The sequence below is a fragment of the Mytilus edulis genome, chromosome 2 (genome assembly GCF_963676685.1).
Source record: "Mytilus edulis chromosome 2, xbMytEdul2.2, whole genome shotgun sequence".
Classification (NCBI taxonomy): domain Eukaryota; kingdom Metazoa; phylum Mollusca; class Bivalvia; order Mytilida; family Mytilidae; genus Mytilus; species Mytilus edulis.
The window spans coordinates 15,976,602-16,001,523 of NC_092345.1; the positions used below are offsets into that span (position 1 = coordinate 15,976,602).

At 33.3% G+C, this 24,922-nt stretch overlaps 2 protein-coding genes across 6 annotated transcripts in view; one reads left to right on the forward strand and one right to left on the reverse strand.

Moving 5' to 3' along the window:
• LOC139511566 (choline transporter-like protein 2) overlaps nt 1-8,758 on the reverse strand; it is a 103,250-nt gene extending 94,492 nt beyond the window's left edge. The window contains exon 1 of one of the 2 annotated variants that reach the window (XM_071298406.1): nt 8,588-8,758. In XM_071298406.1, coding sequence (XP_071154507.1) covers nt 8,588-8,651 — 64 coding nt within the window. In that variant the 5' untranslated portion in view covers nt 8,652-8,758. Of the gene's footprint in view, nt 1-1,277; nt 1,424-8,587 lie in introns of those variants that run through there. The other variant, XM_071298407.1, reaches the window with a different exon arrangement.
• A 12,190-nt stretch (nt 8,759-20,948) lies between these two features.
• The window catches only part of LOC139511568 (uncharacterized), a 33,013-nt gene continuing 29,039 nt past the window's right edge, over nt 20,949-24,922 (forward strand). For all 4 annotated transcript variants that reach the window (XR_011662046.1, XR_011662047.1, XR_011662045.1 and 1 more), the window contains exon 1: nt 20,949-21,095. The gene's annotated coding sequence lies outside the window, so the exon portion shown is untranslated. The remainder of the gene's footprint in view (nt 21,096-24,922) is intronic.

Consider the following 24,922-nt stretch of genomic DNA (forward strand, 5'->3'; position numbering starts at 1 on the left):
TGTGGATACATGTAGGGAATGATCATTCATATTTTATGCGAGTGTTAGGCAGATGTATACATTTTTTGGTACACAAAGGGTCTTAGTATCTCAACACTTTCAAATTCTATGAAATTTAATTTTGGAAATAAAAAATCAAAATTTTGTGACAAAATATGAAAAAATATGTGACTAACACAAATCAAACAAGCTGGTCTGACACATAAAGCAAATAGAAGTCATCATTGTACATTCTAATGAAGAAGATGATGATTCTGACTATTCTTTTGCGGAAATTTCAATAACTTTTTGCTTCAAATGACACTGGCCAGATACAAGGAAGACCAAAGTGTTATTTTCAGTATGAGTATACAACCCCTATATATTTATCTTTTTATTCATATGGAAAATTCAGGTAGAAAATAAATTGTTACTGATTAGTACATGTTTTAAACAAGGTTGAAAGCTTCAAAAGTAAAATTGATTACTTCGACAATAAAAATTATAAATATTCTTCCAAATATCAGTCAAAAAATGATTGTAAAAAATCCAAACATATTGTAAATAAAAAAACATAACTACAGAATCTCTTCCTCTTGGTCAAAGTATTCAAACTTTTGTATGTTTACTTTTCCCATTGTATAGATATACTGTCTGATTTCTGAAAAAAAAAAAAAATCAAAAGGAAAAATGTGGATTTTTAAGTAAGACCTTAATTCTTAAATGTATTTTTATGACTAAAACACAATAAAACAAATTTAAATAGGAACAATTTGTTTAAAATTTTTTCAGAAATCAACTTTTTTTTTATACATGTATAACTAAATCTGTGTTTATATTGAACATATTGAAAATATATTATCAATATGGGATAATTACAACATCCTATACAGTTTAATTAGTTTATACATGTATTTTAGTCTACTAAGAAGATTTTTTTTTTGTTCAGGTGAATTAAACAATGAGTGATGAATTTCTCTTGGAAGACAAAACATAAAGGTTCCAGTGAATAAATCCCCTCCCCCTTTCAAAAAAAGAAACAAAATGTACTCAATAGTTAAATTTATTTGGTCAAAATATGGTCCTCTTCCTCAAATTCACAGAAGCTCTACCAACATATTCAGATTGGAAACAAGAAAGACATATCCATTACTGACCGTTCATGTTTGTGGTCACATTAGTATCTAGGATTAAGAGTATATATAAGTCAATTTCAAATACTTAATGTATTATCAAGTGACTAGATAAAATTGATCATACATGTACATGTATCATGAAGATAAAACATTTTCACTCACTTGATTTTTTTTCCAATTCTACAGAATTATCCTTTACTTCCTTTTTCCCCATTTTTTACAAGTTTAGGCCATGTTTAAAAAACGACACCTTAAAATCAATCACTGCCTATACAGGTACATGAACGCCAATCAAGGCCAAATTTTTCAGCTTATCTAAGTTAGGTGTATTTTGCTGGGCTTTCCACTCAGGAAATAAACATCTTAACCATAGCTGATAACAGGTGATCGGTTTACCTGTAATTTATCATGGTTCAATTTAAATTATAATTAAAAACAAGGAAAATAAAAAAATTTAATTGAAAAATAATTGGCCATCTTTAAAAAAAAAAAGATACCAATAGAACAAATCAATTCTCAATTTCTGAATCTTAAAACAACCACTTCAATAAATCAAAGAGCAGATTGCTCTGAGGGATACGATTGACATTGTTTTCATTGACACATGTATAAATGCATGCAGCTGGATATTATTATTTTCAAAACTAATTCAACTGCACCTGTAAAATGTAATTTACATAATCTGAATAGTTACAAAATAGCCACTCCCGGTTAAAAGTGTATGAACAATGTACTTAGGCCTATTGTGTTTTTTTTTTGTACTATCAATTCCAAGTTTACTTTCCACAGCAGTCACTGAGACTCAAGAGTGAGAAAAGTATTTCACTTCGTATCTTATCACCTATTTTCCTATGTTAATTCTAGGAGGAACCCCATTCCTAACTCTTTAAATATTTAATTTCCTTTAGGTCAGTGATCATGACTCATTTCCGTACACATTTCTCGGTTTAAATTGCGATTGTTTTAATATAATACGATGTTTATCGACAGAACGAGTTAATTTTTCACAACGTTTTGTTTTGATTCAGAATTCACAGAAGTGATAAATCCGGAAGGGAGACAACTAGAAACGATAATATGGAAGACTCCATTTCGCCTGAAGGGGTGTTGAAAGTTACCTTTACGATGTGGACTACATTTATTTTAATTTAAATGATGCATATGATTTAAAATTATGCAACAACAATAACCCTCAATAGCAGACATACATAGAAAGGATTCCATGAGTTATAAATTAATCAATTGAGTGGGGAATCCAGGGCAACCATTTAACCTAGTACCCCTTGAAGTCAAGAAAACTATACGCATGCGCATAATTATCTAAACAAACCATGTAGTAAGAAAGTATATTAATCCTAAATGGCTCTCTATTTTTTCATGGAAGTACAATATCAAATATCAGTTTAATAACGGTGACATATAAGTAAAACTCCACTTCAGTTCTTGTATGACAGAAATAGATTTATCGGAATTCAGAGAACTCTCGTGTTTCTAAATTTATAAAAACACTAATAATAAATACTGCTTGATTCTGATTTTCCGTGTTATTAAAAACATGCATATAAGTCAAGGGAAATATCAAACATGAAGATTATGAAAAGGACATTATAGGAAAGTTGTTTAAGTTCAATCCCTTTGGGTTTTTTTTTACCTTTTAAACCAAGACAATCATAAGAATCTGAGATGGTTCTTCATGTTTAGAATAAAACGGTTGAATGAGGGCATTGTCCTGAGCCACTGTTATAAGTCTACAGATTGCTAGAAAGCAATCGTATCCCAAAAATAAGGAAATGAAGTATGATTGCGAATGAGATAACTATCCACCAAAGATCAAATGAAGTGAATGTAAGCAATCATACGCCTTCAACAATGACAAAAACTTATACCATATAATCAACTGTAAAAGACAATATATATTTAGTATATATATGAAAGCACATGGCCATGATATGGCTGTTAGATTAGGTACCTTATGTTTACTTGACTTTAGCCTCATTTCAAAGATCAGAGATCAATGTTATATTTCTACAAGGCTCATTCCTCTGATAGTGTAGGATGATTGTAAAATGCACATGTCTTCCTGGGTGTTTTTTACAACTAGAATGATAAAATTAAAATACTATATAAAAAAATTTGTAAGGGTTCCACGGAACCCAGTGTCTCGCCTACTTTTGCTGTTAATCGCAGACTCAACAAAAATAAGGAAAAACATCAATAAAAATTTCCCTCTCGATACTGTCTTTTGATTGAAAGAAGCTTCCAAGTTTGGTAAAAAAAATCCAGGATAGTTTATGAATCTAATAAATGTTTTATAAACTTTAACTGCAGACTATGTAATGTTAACTGGAAGAAAAACTAAGTCCATTTATAAGTAAAATACGGAAAAAGCGAATTTGTTTTTTAAAAAATTTACTTCTGAATAATATCTTATGATCAGAAACAAGCTCTTGTCTAAGTTTGGTAGAAATCCAGGATAGTTTAAGAACATTATAAAATTTTTAAAAACTTAAACCACAGAGTGAATGTTTTGTTTCTGGCAAAAAAACTAAGTCCATTTATAAGAAAAATACGGAAAAGTGGAAATTTATTTTTACAAAATTTTCTTCTTGATACTATCTTATGTTTATAAACAAGCTTCTGTCCAAGTTTGGTAGAAATTCAGTATAGTTTAATAAAGTTATTAAAATTTCAAAAACTAACCACAGAGTGAATATTTGTGGACGCCGCCGCCGATGACCCCGACACCGACGGAATGTAGGATCGCTTAGTCTCGCTTTTTCGACTAAAGTCGAAGGCTCGACAAAAAAGGTATAAAACACATTTGAACTTTCAAAATAAAGCGCATTAGTTTAAACATATTTAGTTATAGTGGATTGGGAAACAAGTTTTGCAACTTATATTAATCCCTTTCCACTTTGCGGGTGCAAGTGCTGCCTTGTAGCAGCATTAGCCTGCTCTTTTTTTTAAATCTACAAGGGTATGGTTCTCTCTTAACATGGGTCAGCCATTTACCATTTTAACAGATTTGCAGTTTAAAAAAATACTATTTATTAGTATAAAGAAAAATAAGTGTTTTACTGCATAATAAAAACTGTTTAAGGGGGCTCCCGGGTATAAATCATTTTTTTTTTATCTAATATAGGATTTCGGATTTCGCTATATTATATTTTATAAATGAAATTCATCATATACTTAATAGAAAAATGAAATTAAAAAAATGAGGTCACCTTTCATTTAAGCTCACAATCTACCTCCGGAAGAAGCATACATTTTTGTTAATGTCCCTTTTTTCTGTTGAACTAATAGGAGAAATATAGGTAATATTGTAATAAAAAAATAGCCTAATTACAGAAATCACTAAATTTTACAATTATTTAGTTTAAGTACAGCTTACGGTGTTTATATATCTCAACTTGTACGATTCGCTCGTGTTTGTAACAATGTTTTAGATTTTAACTAGAGAAATTTATGTATTACAGAAAAATTATTACACCAGGGTTTTCGATATCACAAACTAGTCAAAACTTTTACTAAATTTTATCATCGGTATAAAGACATCATTCGTAAATATAGCTCAACATGCAGACTTCTAATACGTTCAGGTATTTCACATCCAATTTTTTATGGAAATATTCTTTATAAAGCACAAAGGTGTCAGTATTCACCTCAGAAACTTACAAAACCTTTGAATAGACTTATTAAGAAGGGATATAATTACGATACTGTTGTCAAGTCATTAAAGATTGCATATTTTGGCGTTAATATTGAGTCACTGATAAGGTCTTTGCATCGGAGCTAAACACATTTATTCTAAAAACAGTTATTGGCATGACACGGGTTATGTTCTTCTCATATATGTTATGATGGTATGATACTAAACCCCTAACGGGAAGGATTGTGCCTGATGTTCATATGATGAAATCATAATCTTTCAGTCAGTTGAATTGAAGTCTGGAGCTGGCATGTCAGTTAACTGCTAGTAGTCTGTTGTTATTTATGTATTATTGTCATTTTGTTTATTTTCTTTGGTTATATCTTCTGACATCAGACTCGGACTTCTCTTGAACTGAATTTTAATGTGCGTATTGTTATGCGTTTACTTTTCTACATTGGTTAGAGGTATAGGGGGAGGGTTGAGATCTCACAAACATGTTTAACCCCGCTGCATTTTTGTGCCTGTCCCAAGTCAGGAGCCTCTGGCCTTTGTTAGTCTTGTATTATTTTAATTTTAGTTTCTTGTGTACAATTTGGAAATTAGTATGGCGTTCATTATCACTGGACTAGTATATATTTGTTTAGGGGCCAGCTGAGGGACGCCTCCGGGTGCGGGAATTTCTCGCTACATTGAAGACCTGTTGGTGACCCTCTGCTGTTGTTTTTTATTTGGTCGGGTTGTTGTCTCTTTGACACATTCCCCATTTCCATTCTCAATTTTATTTGAAAACAATAATAAAAAATATAGGTCACTGATGAGTTAAAAAGGATATTTCAAATTTAATGCCAAAAAAATGGCATTTTTGCACCAAAGGGAGATAATTTGGAGCTTTTTCAATGATATAAACATTTTAAAAGTCATCTGGGACCAAACCGAATCATTTTTTTTTGGTTGATTTCTGTACCATATCATAAAGTAATAACTAATAGTGTAATAAGTAAAATTTGTAATGAAAAACTGAAGACCTGATTTTTTGTTGAAATTTTTGTACCCGTGAGCCTCCTTAAGTAAAATAAATATTTGAGTTTTTTAGAATTAACTTTTCAACTTGGCCATTTATGGGGAGATTACTCTTAAAGTAAATAATTTACACTGGAATGATAGTTACTTTTCATTTTTTACTTGTAGAAAGAAAAACAAATCGGTGACACCCCTGTTTCTTTTAAATATCTTGAAGCAGTCCCTGTAGACCGACCTATCTTCTCATATTTCATGCGAATTCTTTTTGATGAATTCCAAAATTATTATATATACCATCATTCCACCGAACTTATTTCATCACATAATGTTTGTCTGTTTAGGTTATTTTAACAAGGGACAATTAAATTTGATAAGAAGGCAAATTCCCTGTAACTTATTTTATCACATAATTTTTGTCTGTTTAGGTTATTTTAACAAGGGACAATTACATTTGATAAGAAGGCAAATTCCCTGTAACTTATTTTATCACATAATTTTTGTCTGTTTAGGTTATTTTAACAAGGGACAATTACATTTGATAAGGCAAATTCCCTGTAACTTATTTTATCACATAATTTTTGTCTGTTTAGGTTATTTTAACAAGGGACAATTACATTTTATAAAGAAGGCAAATTACCATGATGACTGATCAAAGGGGTTCAATAGACTTCAGCCTCAATTTATTGATCAGTGAATAATGTTTCACAAGATTCTTTCCTCAAGATAGTATAGAATAATGTTAAGATGAATGGTCTATCTCGCAGAGTAATATTGACCTTGACCTAATTTTCTTTGTTCAAAATTTTTACAGTTGGTTCATTATTTTTTTATAGGTTATGTTAACTATGTCAAACATTTAATATGTATAAAATAATAATGCAAGATACAGTGGCAGAACCAGGGGTTTATTGGGATGGACCCTCACCCTGTTTTTTTTTGTAAAATCAATGCTTTGGGACATAATGTTGGACCCCCTTTTAAAAATGACTGGATACACTCATGAGCTGTACATGTCTATTTTGCCGTGTCCATAATTCCAAACATAACCACACGAATTATTGATGTGTCATGCTTAAATGCCTGTGCTAGGACCTGAATAGTAATTTAGACCTTCTTTAATTACCATTTCTAAAATAAAATTTGATCAGGCTAATCATTTCAGTTTGCACTCATTCACTCCTTTGGCGGATCCAGGGGGGTGGGTCCGGGGGTTGGAACTCCCCATTTTTTTTTGGCCGATCAATGCATTAGAATGGGGACATATAGTTAACCCCCCCCCTTTTGTCATGGGTTTGGAACCCCCTTTTTAAAATGGCTGGATCCACCCCTGCACTCTTGTTTTATCAGTAGCACAAAACTAGGTACAACAATCTTGCATTGAAAAAAAACAGGGGTTCAATTTTTTTAACTAGCCGGACTTATTGGCAGCAGGATCTTACTAGCCCTGTTTAAAAAATTGGTAGCCCATCAAAACTGACCTGCTAGCCCAAGTATGCCTTACAAATCAGAGTTTGCTGCACAATACAGGGTGGGCGTCATGTTTTGAATTGGACATTATACACTGTATTAAACTACTTCATTTTTATTCGTTGTTAAGTACTATGGGTTGTTAAATATCTTCTGGCACAGATAACATGTTCATTGGTTTTATCGTGTGAAACAAGCGGTTTAATTCTTGTATTTGTTGTCCTCAAATGCAAGGCAAACCTTTTATTGTCGTGATAGGGAAATCACCCGCAATATTCGCAGAACATGATCTCTGGTTTTTCATCATGGCGCCACAGCCGACCTTGCCCAGGGGAATCTTTCTGTCCATGTCGCTATAAATATTATTTTCCTCTTTTCCCAATCGTATTTTGCATTTTTTTGGGATGAATTTTCAACCTCATTCATACTGTACCCCTTTCATCTACTGATTTTCGCTTTGAAACTGACAAAGTTCCTTGGGTGCCCGTATTAAAATATTTTGAAATATTTTGTTGTATTGTTTCGTGTTCAACAGTTTTCCGACAAGACCAATACATTATACCTCAGGTACCATTAATTGGAAATCTTGACAGAAGCAATGTACAATCCCCCCTGTACTAGAGATCGATATTGAAAGTACGAGTTAGTGTGGTCAATACATGATACCGGACCATCCTGAATTATTTGTTCTATTTTTAAAACATGTAACTGTACAACAGGACCTGTACAAACCAGGGTTGAGTTCAATATCGTAGCAGCTACGTAGCGGCTACGTTGCTGTTATCAATATCTATGTAATAACATGTCTTTAGCTACACGTTCAATAGTAAAAATCTTCGTAGCACAACATAGCTGCTACGATATTGAACGCAGCCAAGTTGAAATGCTTGGAATCTCAGATGACGTAATTGAATCTGATTGACTAAGAAAGAATAGGAATGAAGGGATTTTCCGCTATTTTGGAAACACCAAGAATTTTTGTTTCTAGTCCATCGGGCATATTGGGTTACAAGTTTTGATTGCCCGAGGCGTAAATGTTCTAGTCCCGTGCGTCAGGCTAGTGGATTTTTTAACCCCTGAAATTTTTTTTAAATGGATCAACTTCATAACACAACAAACGACATATTACAATGTCAAGGACCATAATTGGGCATCATTAAATTTTTTTTTTAAATCTTGGTATAAAACATCGCTGCTCTTTTCGGTGAACTCGACTCTCTAGCAAATCTTTTCTATATCGCCTATTTCTGTATAAAAGGTGATTCTTACAAAAAAAAACAAGAATATATATTGTTATTATCTCTGAGATTTTCTATCAAACAACATCTACCTTCACTCTCCAATTTATCTTCATTAGGGTCTTCAATTAATGAATCACTTGTCTTCACACCCATTTTTTCATCGGTTGGTTAATTTCCCGCGGTTTTCTCCTAAGATACGACTAACGACCAAAAAATAGCTGCATTATACTAAATATACATTTCCTCTCTGGTAAGAGTTTTTTACTTCCTTTAAACGGTCAATATCTCTTAAGTCAAACCGAATCTGTAGAGTCTTTCAACTTTATAGATATTTCTATAAAACGGTAATCAGTGTCGGATCCACTGAGAACTGTTCACCGTGCGCAGTGGCGGATCCAGAAATTTTCATAAGTGGGGGCCCACTGACTGACCTAAGAGGGGGCCCGCTCCAGTCACGCTTCTGTGATTCCCTATATAAACAACCAAATTTTTTTCCAAAAAAGGGGGGGCCGGGCCTCCTGCCCCCCCCCCCTTAAATCCGCCTCTGGTGCGGCATAATTAAGGGGGCCCGCTGACTAACCTAATGGGATGGCCCGCTCCAGTCATGCGTCAGTGATTCCCTATATAATCAACCAACCCCCCTGGATCCGCCTATGGTAATTAAAGTTAATTAATTATTTAAATAACTTCTAAGAATATGCTATTTCCCAGCTGTTTTTAAGTTGAGAAAAAAACAAACCAGTCGAATAATGACAACTGCACGTGATTGCTTTGTATATAAAAATATAATTTGCTAAACTTAGTTTAAAAAAATATACCGTGATTTTCTTTCGCTCATTGATCCTATGAGAAGATGTGGTATGAGTGCCAATGAGACAACTCTCCATCCAAGACACATTTTGTAAAAAGTAAGCCATTATCAGGTCAAAGTACGGTCTTCAACACAGAGCCTTAGCCACAGCAAGCTATATAAATGGCACCAAAAATGGTAGTGTTAAATGCTTAGATGACAATATATTGTGTTATCAAGATCAAATTCAAGTTACTAGCATATCTCTTTATATAGCTGATAGACTGTCTTACAAGCGATGCCAAACCTCCAATCAATATCAATTTGTGAATCATTTTATAATTTTGAACTGAACTGATGGTATCCCCAATGACAGTGACAAACAGCGGTATTTTGTTATTTACGCAAAAGAGGAGGAAACGTGTAAAAAAGACCATCAAACCCCCAACTTACGTGGCGTGTATTTTAACCATTATTACAATCTCACATGAAACCTAAGGGGTGCACACGTCACAGGCAGACCCAAAGAGGGGGGGGGGGGGGGTACAGGGATTGGGTGATCAATGCTTTTAAATGAGAACATAAGGATGCAACATCCCCTTTTATCCTGAATTGGAACACCCTCCCCATTTTAGAAATGGATGATCCGCCCTGCAAGTATACTTCACATAAGAACAAAATTAATATAATCTAGATGAGTCGAACTTGAAAGTAGAAAAGAACTGTCCTTCCATCCATCTGGGGAACAGCAATAGCATGTACTGGGCAGGGGCGGATCCAGCCATATTAAAAAGGGGGGTTCTCAACCCAGGACAAATGGGGGTTCCAACCACATGTCTCCATTCAAATGCACTGATCGTCCAAAAAAAGGGGGGTTGCAACCCCTGGATCCGCCACTGAGTGGGGAATGTTTAAGCTATTTTTTTGTATTATATAAGAAGTTCCCTTTTCTGCCCTTGACGTTCGATCTTTTAACATTTTATTTAATCCTTATGAAATATATATGATTATCAATTTTGTTGCGACATTCTTGTCGTTAATTTGTAATATAAAATTTATGTAAAGCGATTAAACAATTAAATTAGGATTAAACACGTCTACTATAATGCACCGGGAGAAATTCTATCGCGTTTTAAAACGGTCGTCATTCTCTATTAACTGTCAAACGAAACATTTGACTAAAACAAAAGAGAAACTTAAAGAATAGATTTAAAGTTTGTAATACAAGGATCGATAAGCAACAGAGGCTATTGTGTTATAGAACCTATTGATAATTTAAAATAAAGGAATACTTTCTTATTAATAAATGTTTATATTTTGAAATGGAATTGAAAAATTGTGTGTAGATACAAATCGTTTACTCATCAAGAATGTTCCGCGGCCAAGCACAGTTTTTATAAGGGAAAATGAACAAGATTTGTATTTTAGTTGTGAACTAGCTGTGAACTAACTTTGTATTTTAGCTGTGAACTAGCTGTGTATTTTAGCTTTGAATAGTTTGCGATTGTATGTTATAAAGACCGACAAAATGGCTGGATTTCAATACTCATATAGACAATGCACATCACATAATTTACAAAATCTATACAGTGGAAATGAAAGAGCTCCGGTTATACTTCTAAAAGAGAAAAAGGTAGACAGACTTTTAGAAAGAAGAAAAATATTTATGGACATGTTGTCAAGTAAGAAACAAATGTCCGTCAAAACGAAATATGACAATCGGCTGAATTACTACGATAAGGATTTAGGAATTGATCTCCCCAAAGCTCCTGCTTTCCGAGAAACTGATTCAGATACAGTGTATGATATCGTACAGAGATTATATAGACCAGAGAGCGCTCACGTGTATCGACAAACGCCGAGACCTACAGTTTTAATGACCAATCGTGTAAAATCAAGTACTTCACCAAGGTGCGTCATGACACCTAAGGAGGTGGACATGATTTTCTCAAGGTTGCACATGACACAGACTCACTGTAGCCGAGTAAAGAGTGCGAGGAGTAGACAAAAATCAATTTACTTGAAGGATGGTCGCTATGTTGTGGACGATCACAAAGAGAGCAATAAAGCTACTAAAAAAGCATAGAGGCATTCGAAATAATTAGTTTAGTGAGAAAAATATATAACTTACCAGAGTCTTCTTTGAATATCGGATTTAAGTTTAGGTTTTGAATGTCACCATCTCTTAATTAAAATATACTAACGATCGTTTTGTATCTATATATATTTATCCCATGACTTATATAGTTATATATCGATGCATATTTTGTAAATCAAGTTATGTTTTTACCAGAGACTTTCTTTAGTGTTACACTACAACAAATAACCAGAGACTTTCTTTGGTGTTACACTACAACAAATAATCAGGGACTTTCTTTAGTGTTACACTGCAACAAATAACCAGGGACTTTCTTTAGTGTTACACTACAACAAACAGAAATGTTCCGCATATACATATGACATAGACGCGCCGTCCGTGATAACCATCTCACTTGCATTCAAATCGCTTAATTTACAAATTGGGCAGAATATGTGACCTTGTTTGACCAAAAAGCCATGTGCGAGCTCTAGTCATTCCTTGGCGTCCATTGTCCGTCCGTAAAATTGTAAGTAGTGGCTTCATTAAAAAGCATGTGTCGTTCACCCGCTAACATGTTTAACCCCGCCACATTATTTATGTATGTGCCTGTCCCAAGTCAGGAGCCTGTAATTCAGTGGTTGTCGTTTGTGTATGTGTTACATATTTGTTTTTCGTTCATTTTTTTACATAAATAAGGCCGTTAGTTTTCTCGTTTGAATTGTTTTACATTGTCTTATCGGGGCCTTTTATAGCTGACTATGCGGTATGGGCTTTGCTCTTTGTTGAAGGCCGTACGGTGACCTATAGTTGTTAATGTCTGTGTCATTTTGGTCTTTTATGGATAGTTGTCTCATTGGCAATCATACCACATCTTCTTTTTTATATTTATCTGAGTGTATATTCAGCAATGACCACTTCTCAACACTGACGGGAATAGGGAATGGAACGGCGAATGAGTCAAAGAGACAACATCCCGACCAAAGAACAGGAAACAGCAAAAACGACATCAAAGCAACAAGATAATTCCGATCAAAGGGGCACGCTTCAGCTGACCAAAATACAATAATGTATACATGTACTAATAAGACTAGTGTATAACTCTTGACTTTTGTTTAATGTGTCTTACTAGCAATTTTAGTTGTTTATACTTTCTCTTGTTATTCTAAAACCTTTGTTCAAAATGAAAAAGGATTAAAAATTATTAGAAATAAATCTTATAATGAGTCGATTTTTTTTTACCTATTTGTAAATCTTGTCTTGTTCATCTTTTTCAATGCTTAAAGATGTTTGTATTAAACAATGTATTCGCTAAGAATATAATGAAAATATGTAAAATCATAATTGAATAGCAATAACTTTTATAAGGTGTCGACAGACAATTTCATCAATTATAAAGTCTATATATATCATCTTAGATTTGAAGAAAGTAGGCGGACCCAGGATTTTTTAGGCCGGTGGCGTTATTCCCGATTTTTGTTAATGAATCAGATGTGGATACCAACAAATTCCAAAGAACATGTACATCTATTGCATTTACTGCATGCACAAAAACAGCAACTCCTCTAAATTCACTTGATAAATTTTAACCAGAATTGAGCTGAAGGATATGCATGTAAGAATAAAATGCAAACTAGATCTTCGACGACTAGTCTGATCTTGAAAAAAAGTATTCAATATATATATAAGTCCCGCGAAACAGACATTCCGATCAAACATGCAAACCTCGGCCACAAAAAAATACGCCCGTTTTTATTCATCATGTTCATTTAATGCTTAATAATTTTTTTGGAAATTTTCGTTTTTAATAGCAAAAAAGTGGACAAGACTATTGTTTTCAATCCAGATACGGCCAGAATTTTTGTTTAAGGCAAGAATCAGAGTCAATTTTTTTCCTTTCAAATATCTCAGACTGCCTCCTCAAATCAAATGGTTCCTGAGACTTGAAATCTTTCTAGAGCTTATACTGACTGGGGATCATTATTCAACTTTGTTATTTATAAAATAGGCTGGGGCATTTGGGGTTAAACATGTTTTCGTAGGTAAATAATATTGTGGAACTATTTTTTCATGAGAGTGTAATAGTTTATAGAGTATTTACTATTACTTTCTGTTTGGTGGAATAGTGAAATAGAAGTAAATACGTTCTTGCTCAATCCTGTGTCGCTTTGGAGGTTTCCTGATTGTCATGACATACTCAGCCTAAGCAATGTGTATTACTGTAATTTGAATTTCAAAATGACCGAGTGCCGTTTTTGCAACGCACTGGTCAACTCCACCATAGCAAATCACATGGCTTTGACAATCAGTAAATAGCAGCGAAAAATATCTTTATAAGTAAAGAATTGTCGTATAAAAAAATTAAATACTCGGGAAATGGCAAAGTTCACGAAGTTTAGTTTTACAAAAAAAAATGCCGAGCAAAGGGGGAGGGGGGGGGGGGGGGCGTACGCCCTCTACGCCCCACTCTGAATCCGCCACTGGCCTTCATAAATGAGCAACGCCCATACCGCATAGTCAGCTACAAAAGGCCTCGAAATTACATACTTAAATATGTAAAACATTTTAAACGAGAAAACTACGGCCTAATTAAATGAACGAAAAACAAATATGTAACACAGCAACAACCGACAGCTACTGACTTACAGGCTCCTGACTTGGGACAGGCACAACCAGAAAAAATGCGGTGGTGTTATACACTGAGAGTCTTATAATTCAATAAACAGCTGCGCCATGAGCGCATGATACGTCCGTCGTGTTTTAAAAGAATAAAGTTCAATAACTTCTCAATGTACATGTCAAATCAGAAATTTATGAACTTTAAAGATATTGTCAAAAAACAGGGAAATCACCCCTTTTTATGAAAAAATTCCATAACTCTGAAACGTAATGATCTAAAATCTAAAAAACAAAAAAAAACAACAAAAAAAACAACAAAAAAAAAAAACGAAAAGGAGCGGTTTTTGAGTTAATGTCCGACGTGCTGACGACACGGGAAAGACGGATGGACAGACAGACAGATAGTGGTCTGTAAACGGACGTATAAAAAGATAAAACATACTACACCTATGAGCAAATAATCAGTATGCTAGAGTTTCTTATTGAATACAAATTGCAATCTAATTAGATTGCTGATTGTGGAGAAAGTGTTCCATGATGAAATTGACATTATACAAAATAAAGCTATGTTACTATATTTAGGAAATAAACACATGCAGGTAGTTGCAGTATATAGACAATTATTTGCCTCTGCAGATATCAAGTAATTAAAGAACATGTTTCTGATTTTCCTTATTGAAAGAGAAAAGGGGGAACGACGCCAGATAAATCCAAAAACTTAAGAATGCACTATCACAAACCAAGGTGTTTTATGAAAGTATATGTAATGAAAGCTTAGAGATGATCAAGAGATGTTAGCTACATGTCAGGGGCGGATACAAGGAATTTGGAAAGGGGGTGAAGTTTAAAAAAAAATAATTTTGGGACCTTTTTTTTTTAACCTTTTTTGGGCTAAAATATAAAATAGGTATAAAATGCACTTTTTAAACGGTTCCTGACGTGGGTCATGTATACTCTATAGTTACCGTTAAGTGTAAGGGTTGGACATTTTTATGCTGTATTCTCCCTATTGATTGTCTATCATAAAATGATAGTATGGATCCCAAGCTATGTACTGATATATTTGATGTGGGACTTGTCAGTAAAAAAAATAGACATGGAAAATTCTCGTTTGTTGCCGGTATGTTAAGTTAGCATTACCTCATTGCAGATTTCTTGTTCACAGTAAACAAGAAATACGCCGGGCTATTCGATGAAACAATACGACCGACACGAGTTAAAAAGTCAAACAAACATTTTTTATCCAAATGTTTGGTTTATATGTTTTACCCAACAAAATTAAGGGAGGTGTGGGGTTCCAAATCAACCAAAGGCTACGAATGAGTCTGAACTGGCAACAAATTTATGAATGACGGTCGACAAATGGAGACACAAAGGCCTTACTCAGCAGTCAGGTTGCAGTCTGGTCTTGAAAAAAGTATTTAATATATCAGTTCGGCGAAACAGACATTCCGGTCAGAAATGTAAGCCCGTCCTAAAAAAAAATACGCCTGTTTTTTATTCCGAATGATCATGTTCATTTAATGCTAAATAATCCTGTTGGAAATTATCGTTTCTGATAGCAAAAACGTGGACAAGATTATTGCTTTCAATCCAGATATGGTCAGAATTTTTATTTAATGCAACAATCATATTCAGATTTTGTTTCACTCAAATACCTTAGACTGCCTCCTGAAATCAAACAGTTCGTACCTTAGACTTTAAATCTATCTAAAGCTTATACAGACCGGGGATCATTATTCGCTATCATGTTATTTTGAAACAGGCTGGACCGTTTGGGGTTGCAGAGGCGGATTTAGGGGGGGCCAGGGGGCCCGGGCCCCCCCTTTTTGGGAAAAAATTTAATTGCTTATATAGGGAATCACTGAAGCGTGACTGGAGCGGGCCCCCACTTATGAAAATTTCTGGATCCGCCACTGGGTTGAACATGTTTTCGTAGGTAAATAATATTGCTGTGGTTTTTTCTTCATGAGAGTGTAATAGAGTATTACTTTCTCACGGTTTGGTTGAATTGCTCAATCCTGTGTCGCTTTCAGTGAAGGTATCATGGTTGTCCTCAGCCTAAGCAATATGTTACTGTATATTTGAATTTCACAATTACTGAGTGACGTTTTTTGACGCACTGGTCAACTCCACCATAGCGAATCACATGACTTTGCCATAATCAGTAAATATCAGAGAAAAATATATTTTATAAGTAAAGAATTGTCGCATAAAAATTAAATACACGGGAAATGGCAAAGTTCACGAAGTCTAGTCGGATTAATCATTTTATATAAATAAACTGAAAGTCAAAGCAAAAGGGGGTGGGGGCGTACACCCTCTACGCCCCACTCTGGATCCGCCCGACGGCATGTATCCTTTTTTTCGGCCTAATGGAATTCAAACTGTGGTATTAAATAAAGTTAAATTATATTGCAACAAATGGCAACTCTCTTTGAATACAAACAAAACTAAATCCATGATTTCAAGTAACCGGATTTTAAGTCAGTCAAACTATAATAGTCAGCGAAACAGCACATATTTACTATGAGAATATATATTTACTATAAAGCCATAGAAAGTGTAACAGAATATCCATTTTTGGGAATGTTGATCAAATGTAATCGAAATTTATCACAAAGTACTCTAGAGCTGACAAAAAAGGCAAAAAAAGTATTTTTTTTGCAATAAAATCTTATACTAAATCATTGAATAATCTACCTATAAAAGTAGCAAATAATCTTTTTGATTCTTTACTAAAACCAATTATGACCTATAATTCAGAAGTAACATATTTGGATACATATATTTCTTGTCATAGAGCCAAAAACAGAGCCTCATCTTCAGGAAAACAAATTAAGGATGTATTCTTCTGGCGGCTTTTCAGTCTCGTTCAGTGTCGTTGAAATCTCGTTTTTGATTTATTTTCAAAATATGTGATACAAGTGGAAAATATCAATGAATTTTAAAAATATTATAATCAAACATAACTCTGTGAAAAAATTGAGTGCTTACAATGAATGATTTTTGAGTAATCCAGTTTTCAAGTTTTACGACCAATCAAGTCAGTATTTTTAGCCAACATTTTGAGAAAATGGGTGAGGGATACAAAAAATGATTTTACAAGAATCATGTTCATCCCATATCATTTTGGTCTTTTCAAATTTCTTAGATATGTATTTTTTCAATCATTTATAACAAAAAAATAAATAATATGCATTTTGTTCTGTAATAAAACTAAGAAAATTCACAAAAATACAAAATTCACGGACAGCATGGTAAATTTTACACAAAAAAAGCGTCAAAATATGATAAAACTTTCTTATATTAACACCTACCTATTTTTTTTTTAAGTAAAATTTATTCAGATTGGTCCACTTCATCTTTATAGAAAGTATGAAAAATAGTTTAACTGTAGAACTGTGATTTTTTTTAACAATAATAGCCCAAAAATAGGTAAAAATCGATGAAAAATCGGAAAATCATCAAAATTGGGCATTTTCAAAGGGCCTTAGCAAATAAAGAAGCGCACCACCATATTTTTTTTCACCAATTAGTTTGTCACAGCTCTTATATAAACCAAGGATTTGTATAGTATACAAATCCTTTAGTATCACTGGGGTAAAGCTGATGACCGTAACTGCATTCACGGTCATCCCAAGATGTCGGATGAAAAATTAGGTCAGTTTCTGTATTGTCTGTTAAAGTGTTTCTATATCATTTTCTTTACAAATCATACATTGAAACGATGTAAATTTATAAAAGAATCACTCGGAAATCACTAATTACTTCTGGGAAATGTGCATGAAACGGGAAATTCGATTTGAAAAAATCGTTAAGATGACCGTAAATCATAATCAAAATATTTTCAAGATGACCGTAACATAAAACAAGGATGACCGTGATTGGTAAAAAGATGACCGTAACTTGTAAAGGATGACCGTAATTTGTAAAGACTGACTGTAATTTATATAGGACGACCGTAACTTTTATAGGATGACCATCAATTCTAAGAAATATCCGTATTGTATTCAAAGCTTTTTTGTTGAGTTTGTCGATCTCAATAGGGGCTCGGTTAGCGGATATAAATATGTTTCATCAATTTCTTTTTTTAAACTATAATATTATTGGCCATATTTAGGATTTATAACAATGATAGTAAATTGCATATTTCTCGTAAACAATGAAATATTTATTGATATCGACGTTAAAATTTTAACACAAATTGACAGCGATACGACGAAAATTTGAAGAAACATGAATGTGTCCCTAGTACACGGATGCCTCATCTACACTATCATTTTCTATGTTTAGTGGACTATGAAAATGGGATAAAACTGTAATTTGGCATTAGAATTAAAAAGATCATACTATAGGGAAAATGTGTACTAAGTTTCAATTTTATTTAACTTGAAGCTGGACAAACAAACAGACGAACGGACGAACGTACGCACAGACCAGAAAAACATAATGCCAATAAATGGAGCATTAAAAACATTAATAATACATATGAATATTTGGTAATCGAGCCCATGTGTATGGTTCCAGAGGAAGCAGATTAAAATCTTAATTTGTCTTGGTATATGCAGGCGGAAACACTTTTGAAATAGAACAAAAGAATCGAAGCTCTGTGTGTATCGAGAAAACGATAAATGTTAACTGTAATGTTTGATATAGTAACAAAATTTTAAAAAGTTAATAGAAACAAATAAAACGACAATTTTCTTATTTTAAAAACACCATTTGCATAAGTTTTCAATGTATCTATTACATAGTAATGCAAAACAATAAGATATCAAGTCGACGACATGGTTCTTATTGGGTCCTTTTATAGCTGACTATGCGGTATGGGCTTTGCTCATTGTTGAAGGCCTTACGGTAACCTATAATTGTTAATGTTTGTGTCATTTTGGTCTTTTCTGGATAGTTGTCTCATTGGCAATAATACTACATCTTCTTTTTTATATATAGTATCTATAAGTTGGATGTAGAAAATGCATAACCTCCGATTTTTTTTTATCACGGACGGAGAACATATCAATCTTATAGTTCAGAAATTTTCGTGTCTGCCCTTCCATTATGTGAATCAAGAAAAAATTCCCCAAAACAGGTAACGATTGTATCTAAGAGAAAAATCGAGTGCACCTTTTTATGTTAGGGCATGTTTGGGTGTATATTTTGTCTTTAAAACGTACAAAGCAAGAGTATTTTATATAGCATCTCGCTTCAGATTCTATCATTATTATATATCAAAGCTACAGGTTGACTTTATAACGTAAAAAAATGACAGTACGAAAAGATGAAATATATGGGTCAAGTGAGATACCTATCTAATGAATCACAAAAACAGAGTAGGTGTGTTCGAATAGCTATTTTTTTCTAAAAGTACTTGACGACAGTCTTTTAATTTGGATGATGAAAATGGATATCTTCGAAAAAAAAAATGATTTTCTTGAGTGTGATAACTAGGGTTTATAATCTTCAACCACTAAAATTGTTTAGTCTGCCCTTCCACGAAATATTTAATTAGAATTTTTTTAAATGCTGAAGAATTTTCAAAATTTCCATCTGACATCCGAACAGACAATATTTTTAAGTTGAATCAATGCAGACAAGATCATTAACTAATGCTCATTAGCTAGTATATACATTTGTCTTTTAAAATATAACTGACATATAACGATCGATCGTAATGGTGCTATGTGGATAAATTTATCAGTTTTCAAGAGCAAAATTGGCAGAGCGTCATCCCTACAATGGCTTCCATTTCTACGATTGTGAGCATGAACTGGCGTAATGGGGAGATAATTTTGAAGAAGTAGAATCCTGACTGTATGAATAACATTTCTGTATACATTGTATATACAAATTGACAACGTTCCGCCTTGGGATACGCTTTTCGTACAATACTATTTTAAGGATCTACTTTGCTGGAGCTCTCCTTTACTAGTTTATTCGAATGATATTTTCAAAATATTTCTGTTATTTTATTTGCACGACAAAATGAAAGACGATATAATATCAATGGGTGTACATGCATTTTTTTGGCATTTTTAAAAATGTGTATTTATTATATGTCATTAAAAGGAATCCCAGAAACAAAAAAAATCTTATGTCGAGCAGTTGAACTGTGCACCGCAATTTTTTTCATTATGCTTGTAAGGTGTCATTTTATCGCGCTTTTGTAGCATGTTTTCCCTTCCTGTTCATTTGCATGTCTTTTGGCAAATTCATTTTAAAAATTAAACCCTCTACTGTAAAAAAGATACATATGGTAATCTTTGCATTTGAAGCACGTCTTATTTTCTTCTACCTATATGATAAAACTCTCATATTAATATGTGTATACCAACACGATTAATCATTTGATACAAAAAGATAGTTATATAAATACGAATATTTCTTAGAATTGAGGGTCATCCTTTAAAAGTTACGGTCATCATTTACAAATTACGGTCATCTTAAAAGCAGTTACGGTCATCTTAAAAGCAGTTACGGTCAGCCTTGTTATGAATCGCTGATTCTGTTACGGTCATCTCGATTGTGATTTACGGTCATCTTGGCGATTTTTTCAAATCGAATTTCCCGTTTCATGCACATTTCTCAGAAGTAATTAGTGATTTCCGAGTGATTCTTTTATAAATTTACATCGTTTCAATGTATGATTTGTAAAGAAAATGATATAGAAACACTTTAACAGACAATACAGAAACTGACCTAATTTTTCATCCGACATCTTGGGATGACCGTGAATGCAGTTACGGTCATCAGCTTTACCCCAGTGAGTATACAAATCCTTGTATAAACCCAAAATTCAAGTTAAGAAAAAAAGTTTAATTCTAGAAATTTTTGGCTCCTCAGAGGTGTACATCCTTAATCAACTTGATTTTATCAGAGACATGTATATATGTCTCTGCTTTTGTTTTGTGTTATAGTAGTCTCAGGTTTATACGACAATAAAACATTTCCTTTACGTTTCCGTGTTTTACCAAACTCCTAATATTCCAACAATGGCGGCGACCATATCATGGACATAGCACCTTTTCATTTTTGTTTGTGCTTGCTGAAAAGAGAGCCTGAATAGTTTATGTTTACAAAAGATAAGAAAGTATTAGGCCAAATACTTAAGGTTACTATTTAGTCTTCAGTAAACCCTGTTTGGCTTTTAAAAAATAAAAATTCTGACTGATTTACAACAAAAACATTGAAAAAGGGGTGAAAATACCGGGTTGACTGTTTATGTTTTATCAATCCGGTATTTTCACACGTTGGATGAGTCACAGGAGGTTGAAATCCTATCAATGAGGGTCTATAAATATGTCAACTCGACTATCATAGTAGAGCTTCTCTCGTCAGGCCTCTGACCATTAGCTACAAAATTTTATGTCTGGTAAATGTCCAATTGAATTTAAATAAAATCAGCATTTCAAACATGAGATAAATTTGACTGTGTATAGTTAACGTCTATTCTGATAAAATATGCTTGTCCCAGCACAAACTATCACTGTTTTCTCTTTATTGAGAGCTCTGCACTGCTGAAAACATGCAAGGGGTAGAACACCCTAGAAGGGTATCAGGTTCGCTTAGGCCCAATAGATGTTAATAGCTCCCCAAGTCGTTTGCACTCAATTTTATTCAAATTCTAGTTGAATTATTAAAAAAAATTCTCTATATATATTTTTGAGGGTCTAGATGGGGGGAGGGGGGGGTTTGTTATTCTGTAAACATTTAATTTTCACCCCTTTTTATACAACCGCAAAAATTTTAATTTTTCGTCGTATATTGCTATCACGTTGGCGTCTTCGTCGTCGTCCGAATACTTTTAGTTTTCACACTCTAACTTTAGTAAAAGTGAATAGAAATCTATGAAATTTTGACACAAGGTTTATGACCACAAAAGGAAGGTTGGGATTGATTTTGGGAGTTTTGGTCCCAACATTTTAAGAATTAGGGCCCAAATAAGCATTTTCTTGGTTTTCGCACTATTACTTTAGTTTAAGTGAATAGAAATCTATGAAATTTTGACACAAGGTTTATGACCATAAAAGGAAGGTTGGGATTGATTTTGGGGGTTTTGGTTCCAACAGTTTAGGAATTAGGGGCAAAAAAAAGGGCCCAAATAAGCATTATTCTTGGTTATCGCACAATAACTTTAGTTTAAGTTAATAGAAATCAGTGAAATTTAAACACAAGGTTTATGACCACAAAAGGAAGGTTGGGATTGATTTTGGGAGTTGAGGTCCCAACAGTTTAGGAATTAGGGGCCAAAAAGGGGCCCAAATAAGCATTATTTTGGTTTTCGCACCATAACTTAAGTATAAGTAAATACAAATCTATGAAATTTAAACACAAGGTTTATGACCATAAAAGGAAGGTTGGGTTTGATTTTGGGAGTTTTGGTCCCAACAGTTTAGGAATAAGGGGCCCAAAGGGTCCAAAATTGAACTTTGTTTGATTTCATCAAAAATTGAATAATTGGGGTTCTTTGATATGCTAAATCTAACTATGTATGTATATTCTTAATTTTTGGTCCCGTTTTCAAATTGGTCTACATTAAGGTCCAAAGGGTCCAAAATTAAACTTAGTTTGATTTTAACAAAAATTGAATCCTTGGGGTTCTTTAATATGTTGAATCTTAAAACGTACTTAGATTTTTGATTATTGGCCCAGTTTTCAAGTTGGTCCAAATCAGGGTCCAAAATTAAACTTTGTTTGATTTCATCAAAAATTAAATAATTGGGGTTCTTTGATATGCCAAATCTAACTGTGTATGTAGCTTCTTAATTTTTCGGTCCCATTTTCAAATTGGTCCACATTAAAGTCCAAAGGGTCCAAAATTAAACTAAATTTGATTTTAACAAAAATTGAATTCTTGGGCTTTTTTGATATGCTGAATCTAAACATGTACTTAGATTTTTGTTTATGGGCCCAGTTTTCAAGTTGGTTCAAATCAGGATCCAAAATTATTGTATTAAGTATTGTGCAATAGCAAGAAATTTTCAATTGCACAGTATTCAGCAACAGCAAAAAATCTTCAATTGCACAGTATTGTGCAATAGAAAGAAATTTTCAATTGCTCAGTATTGCGCAATAGCAAGAAATCTTCAATTGCACAGTATTGTGCAATAGCAAATATTTTCAATTGCACGATATTGCGCAATAGCCAGAAATATCTAATTGCACAATATTGTGCAATAGCAAGAAATTTTCAATTAATTGTGGAGTTATCTTTCTTTGTCCAGAATAGTAGTTGAGTCAACTTAAATCATTGTTTTATACAATATACAATGTATATTCACTTTTACTACCTGTACCAACTGATAAAAATTAAAACAATCTTTACCATTCAGTGATAACAAGCACCTTTTGTTACATTTTGATATTTTATGATATATTTAAATGAGTAGTTATTGTTGCAAACTCCACTTCAAACATTTTTTTGAGAGGATTAATATTCAACAGCATAGTGAATTGCTCAAAGGCAAAAAAAATATTTTAAGTCCATTAGACCACATTCATACTGTGTCAAAACCTATGCTGTGTCAACTATTTAATCACAATCCAAATTTAGAGCTGTATCCAGCTTGAATGTTGTGTCCATACTTGCCCCAATCGTTCAGGGTTCAACCTATGCGGTCGTATAAAGCTGCGCCCTGCGGAGCATCTGGTTTTCTCTAATTTTCAAAAAATTAACCCCTTTTTCTCTAATCTTCAAAAAGTAACCCCTTTTTCTCTAATCTTCAAAAATTAGACCACACATTTCTCTAATCTTCATTTTTTTTGCCCGTTATTCTCTAATCTTCATTTTTTAAGGGCATTATTCTTGAATCATTTAACCCCATCCAAACCCTCATATATACAATCATGCCATTCATGGTACAGATGTATACCCAAACAAAATATTTTCTTGGATATAAATAAGGGAATTATCATGAAATGGTTTTTTTTATCAACTTGATTATTACAGTTATAAAATGTTAATTATAACTGCTAATTGGTATTTATACACAGCTACATGTTGTAGCTAGATTTGGTATTATTGTTGTGTGTTTGAAAATTATGATTATTGAATTTTAAACTTGCTTTGATGTCAATACATGTACATTTGTACTGCATCAGCATATAAAAACATTGAAGATTTTAAATGAAAAACACGAAAGATAATTGTATTAAACAGCTTGACCCCTATGCTCTGTAACTTTATTTTGAACCATTGAAAACAGATATTTATAGCAATACACTAAACAAAGCATGAATCAACATATCATGTTCAACCATGCAGACAATGTAAATTATAAATCAATCAGCTGTCAAAAATATTGATCTAGCATCACATAGATTTTTCGACATGGACTTCCAGTTTAGTTTTAATTTCTTGTCAAAACAATGTAGAAACATAAATATTCTAGGCAAAACGATGTGTTTGGGACTCGGGAGATACATTTGTACAATCAGGGTGTGACCCAGGGATTCACAGGTTCAAAATGATGCACCCAGGACACATATACACGTCTTAACAAGAACCCTGCATGATTAAGATTTATTCAACACAAAAAAATAATTATACCAAAATTTGATTACAAAGCAGTTTAAAAAACAAAAATGATGCAAACTTGTAGGTTGAGAACGTGCAGGGTGTGAAAGAGAAAAAGGGGGAGGGGATTGTAAGCAGGTGCGAAGATGTTTTTGGGCGAAAGGACCCATATTTGGGTAGGAGTTGAATTTTCACTCTTGAATAAATACTGAATTCTAATTTCTCTACTTCTTTCACTTAAGTCCAAATCACAACTTTCAGTTTAACTTGGAGAGGGGAAGGGGGAACATTGGTAGCCTACGTATATATTTATTGAGGTAAGTCATGTATACTGGTTTACATACTGTAATAAACTGCCTGAGATTATAAATTAACACTTATACATATATCAAGTTTTATTTGCTATGTCTTTATGTGAACTA